The sequence below is a fragment of the Perna viridis genome, chromosome 4, assembly GCF_037379345.1.
Source record: "Perna viridis isolate PV_CMFRI_1.1 ecotype Kerala chromosome 4, ASM3737934v1, whole genome shotgun sequence".
NCBI lineage: Eukaryota > Metazoa > Mollusca > Bivalvia > Mytilida > Mytilidae > Perna > Perna viridis.
The window spans coordinates 52,081,778-52,109,707 of record NC_142448.1 but is presented as its reverse complement, the minus strand read 5'-3'; the positions used below and the strand labels follow the sequence as shown (position 1 = coordinate 52,109,707).

General features: G+C 33.6%; 1 protein-coding gene across 12 annotated transcripts in view; it reads right to left on the bottom strand.

Moving 5' to 3' along the window:
* Positions 1-27,930, bottom strand: part of LOC148620486 (uncharacterized) — an 83,406-nt gene that overhangs the window by 28,136 nt on the left and 27,340 nt on the right. For 7 of the 12 annotated variants that reach the window (XM_088581381.1, XM_088581383.1, XM_088581386.1 and 4 more), the window contains one exon: positions 11,805-13,789. In XM_088581381.1, the coding sequence (XP_088437507.1) occupies positions 11,805-13,758 (1,954 nt within the window). In that variant the 5' untranslated portion in view covers positions 13,759-13,789. Of the gene's footprint in view, positions 1-11,804; positions 13,790-26,169; positions 26,290-27,457; positions 27,888-27,930 lie in introns of those variants that run through there. The other 5 variants (XM_088581390.1, XM_088581389.1, XM_088581391.1 and 2 more) reach the window with 3 other exon arrangements.

Below are 27,930 nucleotides of genomic sequence, written 5' to 3'. Positions count from 1 at the left end.
AAATCTTGTAAAGTATTACTTGACATGATAAGAAAAATACCTGACAAGTTCATTAAAAAACATTACTCGACAAGTTCATGATAAACATTACTGGACAAGTTCATGATAAACATTACTCGACAAGTTCATGATAAACATTACTGGACAAGTTCATGATAAACATTACTGGACAAGTTCATGATAACATTCTTTATGGCAGCTGGAGATGGATCATTTGTATATCACATTTACATTACAACAATTGTGAAATTAGGGGCCATTATAATAGCTTATTGTATTGATCCATTAACTTTCTAGTGCTCTAAAGCAGTTGATATGTGAGCTAGGTACTTTGGAAACTGATTTTGGGACAAGCAATATATATATTTTTTGGTATCCAAGTTATGAGATTTTTAGCACTGTCAAACAATATGCTTTAGCAGGGGCAGATTTGGACAAAGGCCATATGGGTGCGGGCCCTCCCTTAAATTTGAAAGGCAAAGATTGAAGATTAAACCACACATACATTAATAATCCACTAAAACAATCCAGAATCACGCTCTAGTCTGCTAAGGAACTTGCATGCCTCTTCCTGCACATCCAAAAATTACCCATATTTAACATATTATTAATTCTATGAGATACTTTGATGTGACGATGACTAAAGTCAAACCTGCCTTGATGACCATCTTTATTCAGTGGTAACCTGTCTTAACGACCATCTTTAGTCAGCGGTAACCTGTCTTAATGACCATCTTTAGTCAGCAGTAACCTGTCTTAACAACCATCTTTAGTCAGTGGTAACCTGTCTTAACAACCATCTTTAGTCAGCGGTAACCTGTCTAAACAACCATCTTAAGTCAGCGGTAACCTTTCTTAACAACCATCTTCAGTCAATGTTAACCTGTCTCAATGACCATCTTTAGTCAGCAGTAATCTGTCTTAACGACCATCTTTAGTCAGTGGTAACCTGTCTTAACAACCATCTTTAGTCAGTGGTAACCTGTCTCAAAAGACTGTGGTTAAAATATTTTAAGGGAGTGCATTCTTCCCAAAAAGTAGCAAAAATACTCAGACATTCTAAATTTTATGTGTAGTCAATGGTAACCTCTCTTAACGACCATTTTTAGTCAGCGGTAACCTGTCTAAACAACCATCTTTAGTCAGTGGTAACCTGTCTTAACAACCATCTTTAGTCAGTGGTAACCTGTCTTAACAACCATCTTTAGTCAGCGGTAACCTTTCTTAACAACCATCTTTAGTCAATGGTAACCTGTCTTAATGACTGTCTTTAGTCAGCAGTAACCTGACTTAACGACCATCTTTAGTCTGTGGTAACCTGTCTTAACATCCATTTTTAGTCAGTGGTAACCTGTCTTAAAAGACTGTGGTTAAAATATTTTAAGAGAGTGCATTCTTCCCAAAAAGTAGCGAAAATACTCAGACATTCTAAATTTTATGTTTAGTCAATGGTAACCTATCTTAACGACCATCTTTTGTCAATGGTAACCTGTCTTAACGACCATTTTTAGTCAGTGGTAACCTGTCTTAATGACCATCTTTATTCAGTGGTAACCTGTCTTAAAAGACTATGGTTAAATGTTTTAAGGGAGTGCATTCTTCCCAAAATGTAGCGAAAATACTCAGACATTCTAAACTTTATACTTGATGAATGAAAATGTGAATTATATATAAACTGACAAAAAAAATCTATAATTTTTATGCTTCAACAGGACTGCTATATGTTCTTAATGTCACCTTAATAGATAAAATAACTTTTAAGATCAACAACTCCAGTAACATGTGAAATATAAACCCAAAATTCTAGTTCAACTGCATAATAATTCAGCATTACTCAAGCAAAAAATCAACAACAAAAAATATCATAATATAAATTTCCTCAATTTAAGAAATAAAGATTATTTGTAACAAAAAATTTTCTTACCAGGCTTAGCTCGTGGCCGACAGCTACAAGAGGGCCAACATACCGAGCTTAAAAATCCGTGCATCATTACACTGCCCAATCCTCCAATTAAAAATTTGTCCTCGATTCTCCAAGAACAGCAATCATTGAGATTACCATTCCATTGCGGTTTATGACTTTTTTCAAATAAAATGCCTCTGTTTGATGTTAATAGACCAATCACAGATAGCCAATCAATACACTATTTGTATTGTTTTATGGCTTATCTGAGAATGATCAATTTATTCCCGAATTAAGTAAGACGAAAAGGTCATTGGGAAAAAATATATTCCTCTTTATCTGCAGCTTATTGCTAAATCATTTTAAATCCAAGAAAAATCATTTTATGGTCTAGGCTATTATGTCTGATGATTGAAGTCTACCTCTTTATAAAGATCTGGCAATATCAAAAAGAACACTTAATTGATTGATTGATTGATTGATTGATTGATTGATAGAATAAAAAGTTTGACAATCATTTCCTGCTTCTAAAGACAAGTAACCTTCAAGTAAACAAGAAAACTGTGAGTGATGGCTTACTACTGATACCCCCACTTTCCATCACAATACAAGGAAAATAAATGTCCTCAGTAAACAGCAAGTTTTTGTCATTTTTTTCTAAAAATAGAGCCAACCATATGGAATACCTACAGGAAAAATGTGTTCAAATTTCAAGCCACTGTGATTAGTGGTTGATACAGATGGAAACAAGGGTAAAACAGTATACCCCCTCTCCTTGGCAGTGGGGGGGGTATAACTACTAATACACAGAATCAAGCTCTCAATCAATAACCACTAATTCAATCCAAAAATAATCAAATGAAATGAGAACAGACAGACAAACAGACAACTAAACAGAGATATACTATCAAACCCTGCACTCCTTTAGAAGACAACACTATAAACTTTGCTGTTATAATTCTGTCAAAAGATGGGCATTCAAAAAAGTATTGTTTTAATTAATTAATATATACATATAAAATATTGTTTGAAACATCTGTGCCATGTTCTTGAAAGGACTTGTGAAAAATCTGTGTTTTTACATTTTTTAAATTTATATTCATGTAATTTGTACCACCCAAGAAAAACTTATTTTTATGATAAACATGCCATGTTAAATATTGGGCTGATTCTTGATAAGGATTGTAAAGAATTTCTGTGTTTTGGCATTATACAATTACCATATCAAACCATTCCAGAAAATGTAATTATTTCCTGGGGAAAATAAAAGCACATTTTCATTTACAATCAGCATTAAATCCTATTGTATTAACTGCCTTGAGTTACATTGATTTAAATCTAGACCTAAGTTTAGTTTACGGTAGCAGTAACCCATAATAACACTACAACAAGCACTGTTTTTCAATTCAACTGAGTATGGCTTCAATCTTCATCACAGAAGCAACTGGACATGTGAAATATTTCTGGTAATAAAATAATTAATTGGAAAGAATGAATATGACCAGGAGTGACGCCAAGATATATCAAGTAAGAGAAGCTTGTTCTGTGCAAAATTAAATCTCAAAGTGTTCTAGGCACAAGAGAAGACTAGCAGTGATTAAACATTTTTACATGGGTAAACTATCTGTCAATCGACGTTAAATGACTTTTAATCAAGCTGAAATGCATGTATTATCTCCCCTGAAATCAAAATTATGTACAAAATATGGTGCATATGGTGAAACATAAACAAATGCACCAGCAAATAACCTAAATACTTACATACTGAAACCTGTATTAACAAAACCCTGAATAAACTGATGACCTGTCTAAACAACACATCTGGCAAAGTGAACCTGTATAAACCACACATCTCCTTGTATGGTGATCCTGTCTAAAACACATCTCATATAGTGAACTTGTCTACACAACACATCTGGCAAAGTGAACCTGTCTAAACCACACATCTCCTGGCATAATGAACCTGTCTAAACCACATATCTCCTTGCATAGTGAACCTGTATAAACCAAACAACTGCCTAAACTGATCAATGCTCATACAGTGGCTCAAACACTAGCCTAAACTGACCAAAACCCATACAGGGGCTAAAACAGTTGCCTGAACTGAACAAAACCCATACAGGGGCTCAAACAATTGCCTATACTGAACAAACCCATACAAGGGCTCAAACAATTGCCTACACTGAACAAAACCCATACAGGGATTCAAACAGTTGCCTAAACTGAACGAAACCCATACAGGGGCACAAACAGTTGCCCATACAGGGGCTCATACACTTGCCTACACTGAACAAAACCCATACAGGGGCTCATACACTTGCCTATAATGAAAAAAAAACATACAGGGGCTCAAACAATTGCCTATACTGAACAAACAGATACAGGGGCTTAAACCCTTGCCTTAACTGAACAAACCCATACTCAGACTCAAACACTTGCCTAAACTGAACAAAACCCATACAGGGGCTCAAATACTTGCCTATACTCAACGAAACCCATACTGGGGCTCAAACACTTGCCTATACTGAATGAAACCCATACAGAGGCTCAAACACTTACCTATTTTGAATGAAACCCATACAGGGGCTCAAATAATTGCCTAAACTGAACAAAACCTATACAGCCTTTACAGGGGCTCAGTATAGACAGATTTCACTGTATATTAAGTTTATGTCATATTTAGATTCATCCTAAATTATCATATACAGTGTGACTGCTTTCAGTTTTTTCAATTGCTACATGTATATCATAGGAGAGAAAAAGCAAGTTTATATGAAATTTAACTATCCATTTAAAGAAAATTTTGAGTAGAATTATGAAATTTCGTTCCACTAACACAGTTAATATGCAATGAAATTTTAATATGTCAAAAATTGCAGTGTAAAAACTACAAAAACATAAGTCTATTTTGTAAAGCCTTATTTTATAAGTACAAAGAAAAGGGAAAATATATCAAAATTTAAGTATTTTTCCCTGTAAGCACTAGGCAGTGTGTGAATCATGGTAGAAAAAACACACGTCTTTCTATAAAATCTAATTCAAAATTTTATCTGAAATGGCACTCATTTCTTTTTTTGAGTACCAATAACTTGAGGTAATGCATTGCAATTTCATCATCAAAGGAAGAAAACTCACTATTTCCCTATAATTCTTTTGTAAATTGCTTTTCTATATTCTTTGACACAAGAAGAATGAATTATCAATTCGTCTTCAATAGACCATTAAATATGTACAAACATTGTCAAAATCAAGTCCTTGTTTCTGAGCATGATTCATATTATTTTTTTAACTTTGCCTGATTCTTATGGATTCAAGCACTTATGTGTAAATGTTTGTTAGAATCAGGCAAAATGGGAAAAGTCAGAAACATGCATGTCAAAAACCCACTGATCTGACAATGTAATATTACTCAAAGATGCTTTCTTTATTTGAAAAGACCTTTATTTGATCTCTGCATCACTGGCTTTGCACAAAATTTTTTCAATAGAATCTTTGTAAAATGAGGTTTTTGACACAGTTATCTGCACTTGAAATGTTAATTTTCAGTGCATTTCAATGAAATTGTAACTCCATGGTCTAGCATGATATGGAAAATCTTATCTGTTTTCCTTGATTCTGATGGTGTAAATAGTAAAATTACACTATCAAAATGAGGTTTTTTTATACCTTGTTTCACTTACTGCCTGATTCTTACAGGGACTGACACAATGTCGGCATTCCAATGAGAACAAATTGTGCTCCTTTATTTGCTGACCTATTCCTTCACTCTTATGAGGCTGACTTTATAGCTGATCTGATCCGAAAGAAAGAATATCGTTTGGCTACATCCTTTAATCTCAGTTTCTGCTTTAAAGATGACATATTATCTTTAAACAATCCTAATTTCAGGGATTTGATACATTGCATCAACCCCAAAGAACTTGAGATAAAGGATACTACAGACACTGTCAGGTCAGCCTTATATCTTGACCTACACTTAGAAATTGATGGTAAAGGAAAACTATTGACCAAACTTTACCACAAATGTGATGACTTTTCATTCAGAAGTGTCAACTTTCCATTCAGCTGTGGAAACATCCCTTCAGCACTTGCGTATGGAGTGTTCATATCACAACTCATACGTTATGCCAGAGCTTGCTATATATAATTTCCTATATATAATTTTATTCTGATAAAACCGATGTAATACAAAGGTATGCAGAAAAACATATTATTACAAATTACATTGAATTGTACAGTTGCGGAGGGAAATACAATCATTGTTTTTTTTAGAGGTCAGAGAGAATCCAGAGTGTCATTTATAATTCTAATGAATTTGCACAATTTTCTTAATTTGGATTGCTGAAACTACACAGACTTTTTGTATTGCACTAGAACTCTAACAAATAGGCTTTTGGAACAGAGTTAAGTTGCTACAAGACTGAAGTCATCACTACAGAAGTTTTATGGTCGTCATCATGAACTCGTGGATTGTTATGGTGTATCCATCTGCACCATGAAAACTGATTTATTCAACGGGTCATAGTTTTCCTTTCCTCGTTTGTCTACTCCAGACTTGACTTTTTATGAGCAACTCGGCGGGTGTTTCTAGAAAGGCAGAGGATGCTTACCCTACCGGTGCACCTGGTCCGTGCTCCCAGTTTTTAGTGGAGTCCGAGTTGCTTATTTGCTTTTGTTACTTTGTATGTATGATTTTAGTTAATTTATGTTCTTTGTTGTGTATGTCTGTTTTCCATGTCTGGTCTTTGTCCCTGGATTGCGTTCTTGTGTTTACCGCTGTAACCTTGGTTCCCTTGATTACTCTTAAATAAGAAATATACTTGTAACCTTATCATTCCCTTGGAAGTATAGTAAGATACAAAAATGCAACTCTTCATAACAAATTTAATTTTTTCTAATACATCAATCAAATCAAATCAAATAACTTGGTACTGAACATACTATATATAAAAAAAGACAAAACAAAAATTGTGAGTTCAAACAATTAGGAACAAGATGTTTCTTGTGTTGTCGTGCTAGGTATACCCCCACCCAAACAGGAAATTGATATTGTACAGGAACCAAAATCACTTCCAACGTAGATGCCATATCAATATAAAGCCACACAACAAAATTGATGTTGATTCACCCACAGGGAGCCAAGATAACTTGGACAGAATATGGACAGACAAACGGAAGGACAAATGATTTTAATATACCACTCATTCATTGTGTGGGAGTATAATTAAATATTTTATTATGATTTTTCTGTTCTCATTTCTAATGACTGTTTCAAATAGAAGCAAATACCTCTAAGACATCTAGAGGAAGCAGGGATTAATATGTATATACTAATTTTTGTTCATCTATTCTGCACTTCAGGAAGGCTTCTATGATAACAGACATCTATTCAATGCGTCAGGATTCAATGATAACAAACATCTACTTGATACTTCAGGCTTCAATGATAACAAACATCTATTCAATACTTCAAGAAGGTTTCAATAGTAACAAATAAGCATTAATCAATAATAATTCTCCCTACACTACCAGCTTCTCAAATCTTCTTACATCACAAGCTCCTGTACTTTTCTCCAAACAACAGAAGCTCCTGTACTTTTCTCCAAACATCACAAGCTCCTGTACTTTTCTCCAAACATCACAAGCTACTGTACTTTCTCTCAGCATCACAGGTGCCTGTACTTTTCTCCCTACATCACCAGCTCCTGTACTCTTCTCCCTACAGCACAAGCTTTTCTACTCCTCTTTCCACACACCACAAGCTCCTGCACTTTTCTCTAAACATCACCAGCTCCTGTACACTTCTCCCTTCACCACCAGCTCCTATACTTTTCTCCCTACATCACAAGCTCCTGTACTTTTAAAGGTATCAGAAACTCTTATTCTCAATATTTCAAGAAACCAACAGACGGTATAAAGAAAAAAACCTAAATCACTGGTTTTATTTGCAATATAACACCCTCAATCTGTCAGATGACCAATAAATTGTGATCTCCAACAACTTTATCATGTATTGTGTAACACTACAAAGAAGTATTTTTATTGTCTGATGGTTATTACAAATGTTGTCTCAAATCAAATATTTGTTATAATCTTTGATATAACTATTGAACAAATGATGTAAAGAAAATTGAGAAGATCATGAAGTTGTTAGAATGAGATAAAACTTGAATTATTGATTGACTGATCTATAAATAATTCAACATTGAAAATTCTGACCAAGGGGAAATAGCTCTTATCCATTATGTTTCAACTGCACAAAGCTACAATAATCATGTGAAATTACAACTGATCCTTTGTACATTATAATAAAAAGTTATAACCAAGGGAAGTAACTGGTAATTGAATGAAAGTTCAATAAATCCAGCACTATTATACATTTCTAACCAAGGGAAATAACTCTTCTTATATATCCATATTATATTAACAGCGCAAAAGACAAGGGGTAGTGATTATTATAATAAGCTACAACCAACCATGTGACCAAACATGTGAAATTACAACTGTGTTCCTTTGTGCATTCTAAAATAAACTTCTGACCAAGGGAAATAAGTCTTGGATCTAGGCACTGATTCTGACCAAGCTATAAAAAACTCTATTTTAAAATATCTATTATATTTCAACATTGTAAATGACAAAGAAGCATAGATCATTGTTAAAAGCTAACAAATCATGTGAAAGTACAGCTGATTCATTATTGTAACAAATGGTTCTAAGCAAATGAATAAACTGATAATTGAATGAAATTTAAATTAATTTAGACTTGCTAAAAGTCCCTGTCTTTAAATTTGAGAATGAATGAAAAAGCCTTCTCTCTAATATCTCATCTACTAATTATTGGGAGACAGAGGCATCAGAGAGGTTAATTACATAAACTGCCTATGTCTTAATATATAATAAAGAGGGACTTGAAGTAAGTATAAAATTAAACCTAATCCATTGAAAATGTCTGAACAAGGGAGATAACTCTTTGACCAAGTAGAAGGTGCACCACAACCTTGTTTCAGCCAAATGCCTATGAAGATTATGAGTAATGCAACTCAATGGCATAATTAAAATACAGTGAAATCTTTTCAGAGCTGAAAAGGTTGTGAAGATATCAAAATAAGACAAATATCTAATTTATTCAAGGTTTGGTTTAAACAGGTTTCTGCACTATTAAAGATCTAATTTAGACAGGTTAAGACTTAAAGTACAGTATTATTTTTTTGCAATGATAGATTTTCACCGTTTAGGCACAGCACTTGTAAGAAAAAACATGGTATCAGAGAAATCAACGTTTTTGCACTGTGAAATATGTATTACTTCAAACATACATAAATACAGGTTAGAAAGAATATTTTGGTCCAGAGAAACTATTGGTGTTAACAGAAATGTCATTGTAGGGTAGTGGGGGTCGGGTGGTTGAAGCATTTTTTGGGGGCAGAAATTCTGTGGTTTAATGGTGTTGAACATGTATTTCAGTACTTACAGAAAGACACAGTCAAAATCGTTAATTAATAAGACACAACAAAACAACTTAAAAGATGTGTACTGATTGAAATAATTAAAACAAAAAATCTTCCAAAACAAACCAAAAATATTTTCACATGGGAGAAAAGATAATCAATAGTCTATTTAAACTAATATGTTCTGACAATTTTATATGAATGCACTACAATGAAGAAATATAGTAAATTATCCAAATCATATTACTCTCTACATAGCCAGCGGTCCATGGGTTGTAATTTACAGTCTGACAGAATCATGGATCACGCAATATACTTCCAATTGTTACATAATTTGATGTACTTCTAGGATCAAATGGTTCCAAGCTTTGTTTTTTTTTATTTTTTGAATACCACACTTAATGAACTTGAAGGTTTCCAAGAATTGTGAATAATAATGTTTCAGGTATAATTCTATCTAATAATCATGCAATGATAAATGGAAACATGTGGTTTTAGAACTTGGTATTGTGGTAATATGAGAGTATCATATACAATGTTGACTACTTCAGTCCTCATATAGCTGTAACAAGATTTGGGGAATAGATAGCCTAAAATTCCTTGAGAGAAAAGCAGTGAACATTGCATGGTCCAAGGAATTTCCTGGTGAAAAACCATTGAACATTTCATGTTCTAAGAAATTCCCTTGGGGAAATCAGTGAACATTCCAAGTGCTAGGAAACACTGAAATTTTACTTTTATTGAATGAAAGGGAAATCAAGGGAACCAGGATGTTTCACTCCTCCTTACAAAAAGACATATAAACCCACCTCCCCCATCCCTTTATACATGTACTCTGTATGTCAGTATAATTGTCAGGATTTGATCAAACCAGGAAGCATAAAAAAAGTACCAATTAACAAGTAACAATTAAGAATACATATGAAACAACTAATTACTTAATCATCAACCAATCAAATCAATCAACAGTCAACAGATCACCAACCAGTCAAATGAGCAGTCAATCAACCAATCAAATCAATTAACCAGTCAACAGATCACAAACCAGTCAAAAGAGCAGTCAATCAATCAATCAACCACCCAATCAAGTCAATCAACCAGTCAACAGATCACCAACCAGTCAAATGAGCAATCAATCAATCAGTCAATCACAAAACGAACTACCCAAATAAAACATCCTCAAACAGGGAAAAAATGAAGCATCACATTTAAATAGTGTAGTACAGGGAAATAATGGAGCATCACATTTAAATAGTGCAGTACAGGGAAATAATGGAGCACCACATTTAAATAGTGCAGTACATCAAATTAAAAGAATGATGGTGGAAGCAGAAATCTAATAAGTAACAAGAAAATAAATCATTTTAAAAGGATTTGAATTGACAGTTACAAAATGTACTTTTTTCTGTAAACGAGAAAAAAATCAGCAGAAAACCTGCATCCCAAAATTTACAATGTAAAATTAAATCATTGTGACAGTGAAAAATTGTTCCTTTCTATCCAACAATGTAATTAATTAGATGAAGTTTTGTGTAGGTGGATTAAACAGCCTAAGGTCAAAAGACGAAAGATTTTTTAAAATATTACTTTAACAGATCTGTAGGTTTTAAAGTGTCATATGGCCATGTGTCTATGACTTTTGAGATGTCAATTGCGGAACCAGAGCAGGTTTTTAGGATAAATATCCCCCTTTTTAGAAATTTTGTTATACTCGCTCAAAATTTGGACTAAATTGAGCAAATAATTGCCTGGAACCTCCCCTTTTTCTGAACCCCTCTTCCCTTTGCTTTGGATTAATCTTTATTCCAAATATAAAAGATAGCTTTCCTATATAAGAGAAATAGCCAAGTAATATGGTGAAGTATCATGTATCAGTTTACAATTAAAAGTTTTATATTTCCTTCTTTTAAAAATAATTCAAACACAAACAAAAAAACATACAAATCAAGTCAAGTGTAATTTTTACCATCACCAAGATGCTCAAAAAGAAAGTAAAAAAATTATATAAAATGTATGAATAAAAAAGTCAGTCTATTGCTACTTGAATATATACATATATATGCTTCAAATATCATAGATAGTCTCACACACACAGTGAATACATATAATTTACATTCAAACATTCCACAGGTGTCAATACCCTGAAAAGTCACATGTACTTTTAACAGGGTCAGATGTACTTTTAGCAAATGTCTCAATGCTTTCCATTTAATTAAGTAAACTGTGACATGCAGGAAACTGGATACATATGTAAGATTGTGGAACAAAAATAAGTAAAACATAATCATGTATTGAACATAAGGAAGTTACCGATTGAAAAATCAGAGGAAACATGCGTGAAATATTTGTCTCCAACATGCCGAAAAACTTGTTCTTTCTCCAAATGATCTCATGCTGTTCCAAAATCTCCAACATGCCTGATTAAGTGTTGGATATATTTTTTTTCTACTTACCCATTAGTGACGAAACATCAATGCTTGCTCCCATGTGAGAAATCCATGTTGGCGATACTTTTGAATCTACCGATTTCTGCCTTGCTGTTAGTGGGGATGTTTTGGGTGTTGATCTTCCAAGTGGGCCTTCATGTTCATCATCAAAGTCATATCCTTCCATTTCGTCATCTGCTTCATGATGACCAACAGACCGTTTAGACAATTTTCTCTTTACACTTTCTGTACTATTCTGAACCATATATTTCATTTTTTTCAGTCTGGATCTACCAGAATGTAATTTTTTTGTAATTTTTGGAACTTCTGGAACATGGATTATCTCCCCTGTAGAAGATCTTCCTTTATAACTGGAAGATCTCCTTAAATTGAGATAATCCTCCATATCTTCAAGGTCTTTATCTTCCGTCTCTTGATTGTTTTCATGTTCAAGGAGAGAAGGACTAGATTTTCTGCGAGGCATAGGAACTTGAAGCAAGTTTTCCTCATTTTCCTGTTTTTCAGCAGCACTTTTCAAAACAATAACTTCCTTATTTTCAATACATGACTCAGGGTCTGCTAAATTCATTTCCTCCTCATGTTCTTCAAGCCATTCTGGAGGACCCATCCAAATTTCTGATGCTAATTCCGCATAATTTAATTTAGCGGAGGAAGGAGGGGACGATGTTGAACCACCCCCCTGCGAAGAACTAGAAACTATTGCCTCACCTGTTGACTTCCGTTGACCCTCACTGGCCTCTGCCTCCACTCCACTTCCAACTCCACTATCCACTGACCTATTTTCTACAGCAGTAGCAGGGACAGACAACTCTTTTGTACTTCCTGAGCTCATTAAACGAACATTACCACCAAGACGACTCAAAGATTTTAAACTAAATCCAATGTCTTCAGGAAGTCTCTGACGACCCTGAGCTAACACTTTCTTAATCCGACTCCAATTTGAAATTTTTGATTTTCTTTTTGCTGTCGGTGATTTTGACATTTTGGATTTTATTTTTCCATTTTGGTGATACATTCCTTCTTGGGTGTCATCTTCACCTGATTGTTCCATAATATCGGACGGAATTTCTAGAGATCCTGTTGAAAAACTTCTTTTATGCAATGGAGAATGTTTTGGACGTTTCGGACTTGTATCGGATGATGATTCCAGAGACTCACATGATTCAAGAACATCAATATCCTCAGCACTAGGTAATCTAGGTCTTTGGAGATGCACTCTCCGCTTGCTTTTTGGAGACTTCCCTGATCTTGGTTTTGACGGCAAGGTCTGATAACTTGAAGGGATAGTGATTTCTGTTTCAACAGCACTTTTTGCTTGCAAAAGATTCTTAGTACTTTCCAAATAATCACACTTTTTCTTTAGTCGAGCATTTTCATCTTTTAACTGAGACAATTGTTCCATTAATTTGACTAAATTATCCAAATGATCTAAACCTACACTTTGTCTTATTTGGCTCGGACTAGCCGAACGATCTTTTCTTGGTTTTGGCGCAACAAGAGTTTTACCTTGTTCTTGAAAAGTTTTTCCTTGTTCCTCAAAAAATTCCAAAACATTTGCATGCTGTACTTCCTGCTTCTGTGGTGACCTTGACCTTTGACTTTCTGACCTTCCTGAAACATCTTTAATAGATCTATCACTTTCAGTAACCTTTGACCCAGCAGAGCCATCTGCTGGTGAAGCTTTTACATATTCTGTACCCACAATTCTCTCAACCTGTTTCTGCTGATCAGTCACCGTTGTAGTAGATGCTGCTGTCACAGCAGAAGACACTGATGTTGCAGACAACACAGCTGTAGCAGAAGACACTGCTGTAGCAGACGACACTGACTGTTCAAGAGGTGAAAAGGTCATTTTAATCTCCCTCCTTTCCAGCTGGACCGCAGGAATGACCTTCCTTTCTGTCTGTTCGACATTGACATACAATTTTTCACGATCATCTGGGCCCTTCTTAGCCGCCATCTATAGATAGCGACATTGGTCTACATTGGACCTGAAAAAAATTAACAAATTTTAATTGCAGACCACAATCATACAGTACCTCAGGCAATCCGTGCAACAAAAATTGCAATCTGTCATCGGTCACCAGTCAGTCAGTCATCAATCCGTTAAACCGATCCGTTAAACTGGTGATCACATCACGTAAACCACGGAGTGTCACTGTATTTTACGGTTTTTATTGTTTTCTTTGTCAATTTGACACATATTTACATAATGTAATAGATTTAAACATCAATTCATACTTTTATTTTACATTTCTTTTATTTCAAACAGATCTTATGTCATTTTATATAACAAAATTGCGATCAGATCAATCACCGGTCATCGGTCATTGATCCATCAGCGTTCAATCAGTCAACGGTCATCGATCCGTCAAATCGTTGCACGAATTGGTTCAGGGGCTTGTTTTATGTTGAATAGCAAAGCAAACTTATTTCTGAAATGTCTTTGAGATACCAGCTCAGCAATTAAATATTTTCTGACTAATTCAAAATGATGTGTAAGTCTTATGCCATGTTGAAATTGGAAACAGTCCTTTCCTTTAAATTATCATCAACTAGCCCGAATAATGGAGGACAGTATAGGACTCAACTAGCCAGATACAAGAAAAGTGCGCATCATTTAACTTGCCCAAATCAATTTTTCTACCCCTATGCTTTGGGCTAGTGGCTAAGGTAAGCACTGTGAAAATTTACAAATATAAATTAATATATATATATAAAAAAGAAGCTTAATTCTACTTTAAGTTCATACAGATTCACCAGACATTTCTGAAAGATGTACTGTAAATCCAGAATTTATGTAATGTGGAAATTCACAATAGGCCGAACTTGCATTAAAAAAGTTTTAACATTTTTCTAACAACTGCAAAAATATTTCCTGCCAAAGTTCAAACTGAATACAATAATTTTGAATTTACAGTATTTGTTATCATGTAGCATGTAAAGGGTGGAGAGGATGAGCTGGTTTAACTTGGAGGCAGAATGATGCGGTGAAATTCCAATCTCCTGTGCTGAAGGTGTAATCACTACTGCAAAGCTTTATACCTCTGCCAGTCAGTACTCATCCCTGCCTCTTATACAAGTATTACCCCCGTGCAGGCCCGGGTGTTGAAAGAATAGGCCTGCAGCAGCGCTAAGCTTGTCGTAAAAGGTGACTAAATAGTGCTCAGAACCCTAGCCGGGGGCTAGGGCGCTATGCCCACAGAGCAACTGGGATGTGTGCCCCAGGTGGTAGAATGGGGTACCCCTGGCGTGTTACATGCTGGGGTTGTCAGGCTATAATACGGAAAACCTGACCGCAAACCATAGTAGTGCACCGTGTTGGGAAAGATACCACGTTCCTCGCATGTTAAAGAACCCTACTGTGGTATTCTCCCGGAGTAGGAACTATAGGGCTCTGCCACAGAAGGCTAAATTGCCTGACCCTACCCACCTCTCCCTATTTCCAGTGGCAATCAAAATTTGTCGACCCCATTGTCCTCATGTCCCATCCCTTTTTCATTTCATCATCATTTCATGTTCATTTATCATCAATTTCATGTTCATCATCTGAATATAGCCGAAATATTGCTGCTCGGACGTTAAACCCCAACAAATAAACAAAACAAATATACAACTATTAAAAGTATTCACAGATAATGAGTAGTGCTCATGCCCTGTGAACTTTTTTTTACATCCAATACAGCAAAACCAATAACCTGGCAGAATATAACATATTGAATCAGGAAGAATTTATGAGTCAGCCATGGAAATTCCTACCTGGTAGCTATTGCTTCATAAAAAGTACAGAGTGACTATCTTATACAAAGCAGGATAATGCTTGATTGATTAAGTAGCAGTATTTCTAAATATCAGACAGAAGGTAATTCATGCATGTCAAAACCCCACCAAATTCAGCTTTATTTCTTGTTCTGAAACAGTTACTGATCACATGACCAGTCTTAGTTCTTCATTTGGCTGTTGTGCTTTTGAGATAATATTATATAGATCGTAGTAAAGTTTGCAAGAGTTCTCGTTCTTGATTTGGTTGGATTTGATTGATTTTAGTGGGAGATAAATGTATGATTTTCTAAAAAGTGCAGATCTGAATGGAGAAATGATTATTGTTATGTGAAAGTATAGCATGATTATATAGAATGAAAAAAAAAAACATTGTTTGGTGGGTTTTCTTCACCATGAATCACTTTACCATTGGCGGTGTCTGAATTTTATGTGGACCAGTACTTAAATGAAATGTATGATATGATTGGCAATGGAAGTTAATTAGTATTAATAATTAAACTAACAGTAATAATTAGGAAGGAGTAAAATTCTAGAGAGAGTGGGACCTGTCAGAACATATTTGAACCAAAAATAAGCTTTTCCCACACAGTCACTATGTAAGTTTCACTTTTGACCCTTTGGACTTTAAGACAACCATAACTCTATTTCTTTCCTGATTGTCCAAATTCTGATAACTTAATGGCTCTCAAAAATTGTATCAAAAATTGAAATGGTGTCTCCTATATTACTATTTTTTAATGAAATGTAGTTATAAGTAGAAGAACAAATTCTAATTGTGTCTTATTTTAAAGATATATAGCACTTATTTTTGTTGAATACACACTCATGAAAATGAAAAAAAAATTTAATGACCAACATTTAATGGAGTAAGATGGAACAAACTTTTGAAAAATACAAGAATCAGATTTTACAGGCTTTACAATGTTTATTATGTGCAATGTAGTGATTGGCCTTGAATTATTGATATATTACTTAGGGATGAAACCAAACAATTTGGAAAGGGGGATTCCAGAATAAAAAAGGGGAGTTATTACTTTTTTTTCAAATTATGAATGTACTATAAAATTTAAAAAAGAGTGGATAATGGTATTCAAATCTCAAAAGCAACAATAAAGGTCTGAAATACACTTTTCCCCCTTTTTCAAAATGTTTGAATCCAAGCCTGATTGTAGCAATTAATTATTTAAAAAAAAAACATTAAAAGCTAGATGTGCATCAGTGACATTGCACCTCAGTAACTCTACTAGATACATACCTCAGTAACTCTACTAGATACATACCTCAGTAACTCTACTAGATACACACCTCAGTAACTCTATTAGATACACACCTTAAATTTACACTACAAACATTAAAACTAAGGTTGCTACACATCATACTGACCACCCAATAGGTCAAGTAAACTTAAATGGTAGATTTTCATCCAACTTTCACAAAAAATATGGGGCAGGTGGGAGGATTTTATTTTTTATTTTTCATTCCTTACTAGATTAGTCAAGTTTGAAGTAAATATATGTTGTTAATCCATAGCCACATTAAGAAAAGAAAACATTATTTCAGTCACTCAGAAGTGAAAGATTTCTCAATACTAGGAACTGACATGACAAAAAAACGGATTTTTTTTAAATTCCCACCCCATTTTATTTTTTTATTTTCGTCAATTTTTTAGGGGCAGGAGGAAATAGAAATCTACTAATCAATTTTATTTAGCCTTACCTTAAAAAAATAAGTTTAATATGCAGTAACTAATACAATTTTTTAGATTAAACCACTCCATCTACTTTGCAATATTATGAATATGTTCTTATAAATACAAATAATGTTTTAGAGATACATACAAGATTGATTAGTCCTGGTATTCCAAAGCAAAAGAAAAAAAAAACTCCTTAAAGAGAATTTTTAACTATATAATAATGACTTTTATATCAGTACACCACTTCATACAGAATCCTTACAATCCATCATTTAAAAGTATTGAACCTAACTAGGTATTAAAATAAACACTAAACTTCTTTAAACCAATTTAAATACAAGACAACATCACCTTGCCAAACAATGACATACAAAAAATGTAATGTTCCTAAAATGGTTAGACATGGTACAAATTAAAAGCTATAAAATACCTTAAATGGATGTTTTACCACTTAATTGCGATTTTGGTACCCCTGGGGGCCAAGAGTTTTCTCTTCATACTTGTTAGTAAGGTCGTCAAAGTCCAATACACGCGCAGATTTTTATGACAAGTGGACAGCTTTTTCACAGATTAATATTCTTGATGAGGGCTCTATAAGTTCAATGTCATGTTGAGTCATTAGTATAAGTTCTGTTGTTTCATGGCTGTTTAGTACGACATACATGACATGGTGACCTGCTATCATAGCAAGTCCTATCGTGATTATACATGTACATGTATTGTTTTCCAAGTGATTTATGTATTGGGTTTGTGATATAACAATGTTTTAGTTGTAATCTGCAGACATCTATTAATACTGTGATCCTAAATGGCACAATGTCTGATTTTGGAAATAAATACCTCTGCCTGGAAAAATGTTGAAAATAAATACATGTATTGTTGCCTACACCTCCAAAAAAGCTTACAAGGCCAAAAAAAATAAATGTTTGTTCCCTGCTATCCTATCTACCATATTTCTGTCTGTGCCTTCTCTAAACAGTTTATGGCCATTTTGGCTAAAGCATTGTTAAAATCTAGAATACTTCCCCATTAACTCAATAAAAAATGTTTTGGAAAAATAAAATAATTTCCCTTCTTTAATATATCCACTCTATTTTTTCTTGTTGGATGGCCTTATTGGGGAGCAGTTCAAGTGATTTCCAGTGTTTCTATTCATAATAAAGGAGGAGGGGTGGCACAGACCCATGGGATCCCTTAATTACTCTCAGGGGCGGATCCAGGATTTGAGTTTAGAGGGGTGTTAATTGAATTAAATGCCATGCAAAGCAAGGTAAAAAAATATTATTGGGTGAAACTTGTGGTGAAATTTTTTTTTTTATCGATTTAGGAGGAGGGGGGGGGCGTACACCTAGTACGCCAGTCCTTGTATAGTATAACCCTATAGTATGGTTGTTCATTGTTTATATTACAAGTAAAGTATTTATAAATACTATATACAAATAATATGACTGTATCATCAAATAATACTTTTAGTAAGAACTTTGACCTTCAACTGAATGACCAGCATTTTTGGCATTTAATTAGTGGTAGTTCTTACCAATTCAAACGTAAAGTTCAACTCCCCCCTTTTTCTGAAACCCAGTAAAGCGAAACCTGTGATAACCAAAACCATTTTAGACTTTATATTTAGTTATGTTAAGACTGGTGTTCAGTTTACCAAAGTTCAAAATACAATTGAATTTATAAAACAGGTCTTTAAAAGAGTCTGGTTTTAGACCGTTATTTTTATTTCAGTTAAGAAAAGTTTCATTGAGTATATATTGACACTGGTATGTTTCAAGGAGAAATTGACATCTTTCTGACAACTTGAAATACAGTAACCATCTTACAATGTGTTCAATGAACTAATTGAAATGAAAAAGGGTAACAACCTTAAAGATCACCAGAGGTATTAAATGTTGAAGTTTCAATAAGTATTTGTAATACTAAGATACACTTAATATCATTGTGCAATATTGAGAAATCGCCATCTTTGACAGACTGTTACCATTTTGTTTATGTATTCTTCCTAACTAATTCCCTATTGTGTCAACAAACTTAAAGATACAATAACCTTGTTAAAACCTTGTTTAGAAGGGACAGATAATTACATGTTGTTGTCCTGTGATATTTTGACCCCCACAAAATATAGACCCAACTTTTCCTAATTCAACCTGTCCCTGTATGACATTGTATGATATTTATCCCCAATAAAATGATAAATGTGCTCTCCTGCATGGTAATTTTAACCCCGTTATGATTAATCTATCTTCCTGCTGTGAAAGTTAACCTCTCTAGATAAAAAATCTACCCCTTTGCTGCAGTACATTTTAAATATTGGGTGGGAGGGTATGTTAAAATAACCCAAGGGGAAAATATTTCATACAATATACTGACCCTATGGTTAAAAAATCATATGAAATTTCAACCAACACATCAATATTTTGTGGGGATCAAAATGTTATACTACATCAGACTGAGACAGACGTTCAGATTATACAAGTGAAAATAAGAAGCTGGTACATACTGTAAAGGACCTGATATTCATAAAAATGTGCAATTTCATGGTTTGTCAAAATTTTACTAGGTTGTGAGTTCAAAGTTCAAAGTTTATTAGATTCAAATCAAGGCCCACTAAGAACACAATAACAATACAAACATAGGTATATGATTCAATAACAATATCACTTTTGACCCCCCAAAAAATATACAATTGTGTACATTGTACATGAGTCTGTTTATGAAGTTTAGGTATTTAATTAAACACCCTGTAGTTTCCAATGGAAATTAATAAAAAATGTTGAAAATTTATACAGTATTTTCACATTGTTGAATATAAACCACAAAAACAACAAAAATTGTAAGCCCCAAACATTACACTTCTATATATGAAATCAGAGTATAACTGCAACTTGACCTTCCATAATGTGATTTAGAACTCAGCTCAGAATGATGTTTGGACAAACTGACTAAATTAAACTCACCATAAATGATATTGTTAAACACAATTAACATGAACTTACACAAAGACTCCAACATTTTTTTTACTCTTAAGCAGTAATGAAAACCAGAAATTTATTAACTATAGTGAAACCTGTCAAAAGCAAACCCTTTCTGGACCATAGAACTTGTTTGGTTTAGACAGGTGTTTAGTTTACCAAGTTTAAAATTTGATACAAAGGGACAAAAAAATGTCTGGTGCAGACAGGTTTTCTGTTTAATCAAGGTTTGGTTTAAACAAGGTTTTAATGTATGTTAATAACTGCAGTTTTGCACTAGTATGTTACACTGCCCCTTTCTGAACTTAATATTTGGCCTCAAGTTCCTCATTCCATATTTAACAGTTTACATTAGTACAAACATACTGGCAACCATACAAAAAGCCTTCATTGTTCTCCTAAATTTCTTATGCAATATTTCAAAACGTTTTGGCAGCATTACAAAACTTTCTGTGTCAAACAGAATCCAGAGTACAAGATGTAGATTATGACTACCTAAACATTTCCAAAGTAATTTAAGCTTAATTTTTTTTATGATTGCCAAGTATGAGAAAGTCAAGAGATTGCCCATGCATGCAAACAAACTAGAAAAAAACAAGGAGCAGAAAGTTGATGTCGCTTTAGTCTGAATCCCACAATATGGCATACCTTAAAGCTTCCATCAAAATATCAAGTGGCTATTATAAGTTTATGGACAGACAAAGGAATAACATGATCATTTTATATCTCTTGAAAAGCAAGAAGTGGAAAAAGAAGAGGGGTACAAACTAACTAGTTCAGAATCTAGACAACTTTGACAGTTGGAAAATTTTATCAGCAAAACTTAATGAATCACAAATTCTATTTTGTTAAGTAATGAATTTGTTTTGAAAACAAAGTTTTACAAATTTCATCAATAATTCCATCAGACAACAAGAAAAATATATAACACATAAAGGTGTTAGGGTACTATGACCTGATATTAGATAAGGCCCAAATCAAATTTCAATCAAAACTGTTCAAAATGGTGACATTTACTGCTTTCATTCACATCCAGAAATTTATGTCATTATTCCAGAAACAACTTGATATTTCCACACATGATAAACTATGTAACTGTTCCTTGGGCATAGATGCCATTTCCATGCCAGAAATATGATGGTTTGGTGGCCAAAAAGCAAGAAATTTATAGAATTTTGTTGTTCTGGTCAACTTCATGCAATTCTTTAGTCTTTTTAATGGCAGAATGTACTTGAATTCTTGTGTTTCTAAAGTTTTTTTTTTTATAAACCTTAAAATTTAAAACCAACACTACAAATTTAAGTGATATTTTAGGCTAATGTGTCCCCTTAATACCAAGGCATATGCAAGGTACTCCTAAAACAGTTACAATAAGGTATATAAACATAATTGACGAATAGGTCAACCAGAGAAAACAAATGAATAGCAGAATGACAGTGAATTATTAGTACAATTTTTTTTTATGTTCCATGGCATTTAGAATTGACTTATTTATTTTAATAAGCTTAATAAACTTTTAAGCACTCAAATGAAGGCTTGTCAGGGCAGTGTATTTTATAATGGAAAACTCTCAAGAGAACTGATCCATAGAAAAACAGTATCTTATATTTTCAAGTAAGTGGGAAATGCTTTGGGGGTCTCGCTTTGGTGGTCTTGTGGGAGCATGTTCACCTCAAGTGTGGGCAGCTGAGACACAAAAAAGTCTTTTAGATCAATAGTCACTGCTTACATGCTTAGCATGACATAAGCATGATGGCATTTAAAAGAGATAAATTGACAACTAGTTGGCTGAGAGTATGATGTCCCAGTGAGACGACATGTTGAGCTGAAGGATGTCCCAGTGAGACGACATGTTGAGCTGAAGGATGTCCCAGTGAGACGACATGTTGAGCTGAAGGATGTAGCTTCTGTGATCCTTTCCTGCATGTCAGACTAGTAAAAAGCAGGTCTGTTTAATTTAAATATATTCATACTAATATGCATGAAGTATATGCCATAGGTGGTAAAACAACCAATTAATCAATCAATCAATCAAATCAACCAGAGCACATGATACATGCTCTAAATAAAATACAAGCTTCATAATATCAAATAGCCAGCATTGTTTACAACATAATGCTTTTATAAATTCAAAATGCTAAAAGGTGTTTTGACAAACCACAAAAAAATATATATATTTACCCAGGAATAAAAATGTAGCATTATTCATTTGCTATGTTTAGAAAACCATCCTTCTCCTCTACCACTTTTCCCTCTCAAAATAATTTTTTCTCATAACACCAATTTCTGTGAATGTCAAATTTAGCCAAATTACAAAACAAATGCAAAAATTATGTTATGAATCCAATTTTTTTTAGAATTTAATTCAATCATGCAACTGTTGTATGTATTTGTAAATGTAGATTTGATATTTAATCGAAATAAAATTATCCATCTATCTCGCGTCATTACATTCCAAAAATCAATTAAAAATCACACTTCAACACAAGTGTTTGGCAAGACAGTTTTGATAAGGGGCAATTTTCAGGATTTTTCAAAGAAATTCACAATCTGTAAGTATCCTGTACAATTTCCTTTGAGATTAAGCTTAAGGGGCCATTTCAAGCAAGAAAAGGGCAAATATCCAATGGCCCCTTTTCTTCCCATACCCTGACTTTAACAAAATCAAATAATTCACCATGCATTTTCTACTTATACCTATGAACAGAAACTTATTCTTTTTAGCTTCTCTAAAACTTGTAGTAATTTCTTTGAAACATAACAAATTTCTATTTAAAGGGCATCCATGCAAAGCAATAATTCTGTCTACACAGTCATTTAGAAAGATGTCATAATTTCTATTGTAAATGGCAGAGAAAATGATTAAGAACTGATTGTCTAGAAAATAGACTTTTAAGCTTAAAACATTTTGGTTGCATTGAGCAATCCAGTTTGTCATTTTTTTATGAATGTTGAATAAAGATAGATTATTCCACACATCATTCCAATAGTACATGTATTGGCATTCTATAAACTTTAAATAAAATCAGTCTGAATAAACTGAATTTGACTGAACTATCATCATGCTTTACTAAGAATGTTGATTTAGTTGGGACAGAATTTCAAAGTGATAAAAACAGCTATAACACAATTGCCTTCTTAAGAAAAAAAACATGAAAAAAGCCAAAAAATGCCTTCATTTGTGAATAAAACAGTTGTACCAACAAATCAAATACATGTATTCCCAAATCTTTTAAAGCATCTTGGGTCTACCATACAGTATGGACAGTCAGACAGACAAATGGACTGAAATATACCATTAAAAGACAGAAAGTATGCAAAAGAAACAAACAAAAGTTCTCAATAATATAACAAAACTTTAGCCTTACCATGACCAATAGAGTATTCCAGTATGACTGACAAGTGTAATGAACAATGTGACATGGACGTCATTTACCTGTCCATCAAACCTCAGGTAATAATTCAGGTGTAAAATCAATTAAGAGTACTTGGTCGTGTGAATTACAGTGACATATATTGTTCCCAAAGCACCAAAAATGTCACAAAAATCACATAAAAACATGGGTGTCAAAGGATGCTTTAAGAGTTACTCATTTACAAAAGAAACCGTTCACATTAAATGTCTCATGACTTCAAATCATTTTGGATCAGATACATGTACCATTACAAACTCTGGCCAGATTAAGGGTTTCAATTTAAGAGGGAGCCCAACACAGTGCTTCTCATATTCCTTATGAAGGGCTTCACAGAGTGCAGTATCATATGACCGCAGCATGTTGAACTCTTTTTGCTAAAAGCTGTGCTAGAGTGCACAAGACATGTCCATTCCCAATTTTTCATAATTTGAAGCCCTTCAAATTGGAAACAAAAAATCAGAAAACTATGAAACACAGAAGGGAGCTGAATACTGCACCAAGCTATCTTTAAAATCTGTCATAGAGTTATTTTAGCCTTGGGTGGATGTACAAATAAATGAACAGCATTATATAAAAATATATCAGTAAAAAGATAGTCCTTTTTCCTAGATTTCTTTAAATTTACCCTTTGTTCTGCCTATAGTATCAACTGAATAGAAACATGGATCCTATTCATGTACAGGGCACTACTATTCTGCTTCATCCTTATATAGTTTGGAGGAATGTAAATCCAGAATTTTTTTTAATGGAGGGAGGGTGTCCCAGCCTATTATTTGCCCATTTTTGCCCCCCCCCCCCACAAAAAAAACAAAAAGAACAAAAGAACACACACACAAACAATACATTGCTGGACCTTTACTGAGATTTGTACTTGTTAGATTTGTTTTTACCTATTTTTCTCATTTTTATCACAATATATAACTCAACAGGGCTAAGTCTTACCAAGTTTGAGTGCAAATAATATTAAGATGTCCTCTAACCTTTACCAAATACCTTTGTAATTCTACAAAGAACTGAGTACATATGACTAAGTAGATAAAAATGTATGTTGCCATCCCCTTTCTTTACACACCCCTTCATATTCGTAACCTCCTTTTTGTAAAGTCGCACTACACCAGAATTCCAAATAACCACAAAGAACTTGCAGTTGGCAAGGGTGCAAAACATGCATTCATTTTCCAATCATCCATTACCATGTTTTATTAGCTCTCTAGCACAGGAGGTAAAAATAGCCCCACAACACAGAAACAATGTTACTAATTAATAACCTCTCAAACATTGTTGAAATTGACAACCTTGTCTGTCCATCATAACATGTTAATTTCCACCTGCTGCATGTCCATTTCACAGGTATGCTCGTTAACCTGCAGGTCATTTACAAGTGCATTTGTTACCTGTAGGTCTTTCTGATGAGTGTAACACATGTTCAGCCAATTATATAATTAATCATAAGGGTTGCATGTGGTAGAGGAAAAAGATAATTGCATTCATTATCATCTGGGGTGGAAGAAAAATATGAGGTTACTTGATGGCATAAATAACATTCATATTGTGTAGTACTTGTTCAGGAAAATAAAAATGTTGGGAATGGGAATCTGATTGATTGATAAATAGTAGAATAATGTTCTATAGCAGATACTTCATGGATTCAAGGATTAAATCAAATGGATAGTCGACCATACACAGTTAAGTTAGCTAGCTCACAGAAGCAACAGCCCACAGGAAGACATGTTTTCCAACCAGACACATCATTCTGACTCCATATCAACCAATTGTGACTTGGTCTCCTTTGTTGCGTGCTTGAAGGAGAAGTGGTGACTACACATTTTGGAGTCTTTGGTATGACTGGGCCAGGCATCAAATTCACAACCTCCCACCTTCAATGCAAATTTATCACTGTATATCAAATTTTCATAAATTCAAACACTATTTGTTGGATATTCTTCTTTTTCGACCACTTCACCCCTCCCAAAATTAATAAACTTCAAAAGTTTACCCTTCTTCAATCATATTGTATATAATGAACATAAAAAATAAAAACATTTTCTAAAATGTCTCAATTACTGAAATGTTTTTTTTTAATCAGGTGAAAAATATTATTAATCTGCACAAGAAATCATAATATATGTACAAAATTGTCCTGCATAGAAAAGCTAGGGGGAATCCAGTTTTTTTCAGGTTAGAGGGTGTGAAGTAGAATTACAGGCTGAACAAAGTGTGGCAAGACATTTTTTGTAGTAAATTTGTGACAAATCAAAATTTCATACGAAACAAATATTTCCCAATTTCAGGGAGTGTACCCCCATCCACCCATTAATCTGTGCCTGATGATTAATTATAAGCTGATAGCATTTTACTTGTTATAAAATTACAAAACTTAGAGCAAAACTTCATCAACTTTAGAGTGTTTAAGTTTTTAAGGTCAAGTCACATTCATATTTTCAATTTTCAAAAAGAAATGACAAATCATTGATTAAAAGGAAAGAAAAAAATCTCCTTACCTGAAACAAAACATTTAAAAAGTGAATACTATCCAATATTCTGACTCAAACAATGTTAACAATCTTCGAACGTGGATTTTATTGCGATAACATGCCTTTCAGAGGATGTGGGATCATGTTGTGGTTTCTGAGGTCAAAGCTATAGAAAATTAACAAGAGAGGAGGGGAAATAGTTTAATTGAAATCACCCCTTATTAATTAAGCCTTACTGACAACTCACACTTGAATTTGTATTTGCCTTTTAAGGATAAGTATTTGAATCTTAAATTCAGCAGAGTTTGACAAAGTTGTAGATTTTGTTTAAATATTACAGGTGTCTTTACAATATAGGTAAACACATCAAAGTCTTTGATACCTGAACAGGTAAATATGGTAATGAAATTGATTAAAATTCTATCCAGACACAAGATAATCCATATAAATTGAATTGTCAAACACTTTCCTTACTTTATCACAGGAAACAGGTCAAGAAAAGAATGTAATTAATGTTAGAGGTTTCAATTTGTAATAAATAAATCACTTATATGATAATTAACAATCTGTTTTGTCTTTATCATAATATGAGCATTATTGAATGGAATGAAAAATATACAACTGCAACACGCTCATGGCTAAACTACAGGGCAGTGTTTACAAAACGAATGGCCCTGATGTCACTTTTTTTGTTACTTTGTATGTATTAGTTACTTATTGTTCTTTGTTGTGTGTGTGTGTCTGTTTTCCATGTTTGGTCTTTGTCCCTAGATTATATTCATTCTATTCCTCTAGAATCTTGGTTTCCTTTAATACCCCTTTACAATGTCTTTTATTGCGTAAAACCATTAAGTTTGATTATCTCCCTTTGTTGGGGTCCAATAATTATTATGTTCCTACATTCATACCAACTTCCTTACCTTATTAAAAAATCAAGAATGGTGAGCTGCACTTACAATTTGTATTGACAGTAAGTATTTGACCACATTAAGGCAGTGGTGTCGCATCTCGTTGGTAAATTTATCAATTTTAAAAATTTGGGCAAAAATGAGCCAATATTAGTCTTGAGCCCCTTTTTTCTGAACCCCTCTAGAAACCCCACCCCCTTTTTAAAATTAGTAAGTTGGCCTGTTTGGTTAAAAATTAACAAAAGATACAAACAAGTGGATACAAAGCAAAGACCAGAGTTTAAATCTAAATATTTTTTTTCTTATAAAAAATCCTTTATAGCCCAGAGTATACATGTACCAAAAACAAACCATGCAGAACATACCAAGAGAAAATATCTAAACAATCTATATTAATTAATGTTTACCTCTTAAACAAATGTGATGTATACTCCAGCACTTGCAAATATTGATTTCACAGATATGCCATTGAGTTATCTCCCTTTGAAGAAAAAAATCTTATTGATTTAAATTAATCCAACTTTTGAGTGAAAATAATAGAAATCCTATAAATCCTTAAAAAATCAGCTTGAACCTTCTGCTTTAGAAAATCAACGATTTACATCCCAGCTAACAAATTTTTTAAAATTACACAGTACAAACTAATTATACAAAATAAATTTATCTTCAAACTAAAAAATCCAAGATAAAAAATCAAACTTTAAATCGTGAACATGTTATGAAAACCACATGGTACAATTGTATGACAAATTATGATGTTTTGTGACAATATATGACAACACAGATATAAAGATATCAGCCACTGTCTTAGCCTCAAGCCAAGTTGTTCCTACAGCAGATATGATCAAACATATGGGACTACAGAGTAGAAACTGGATTA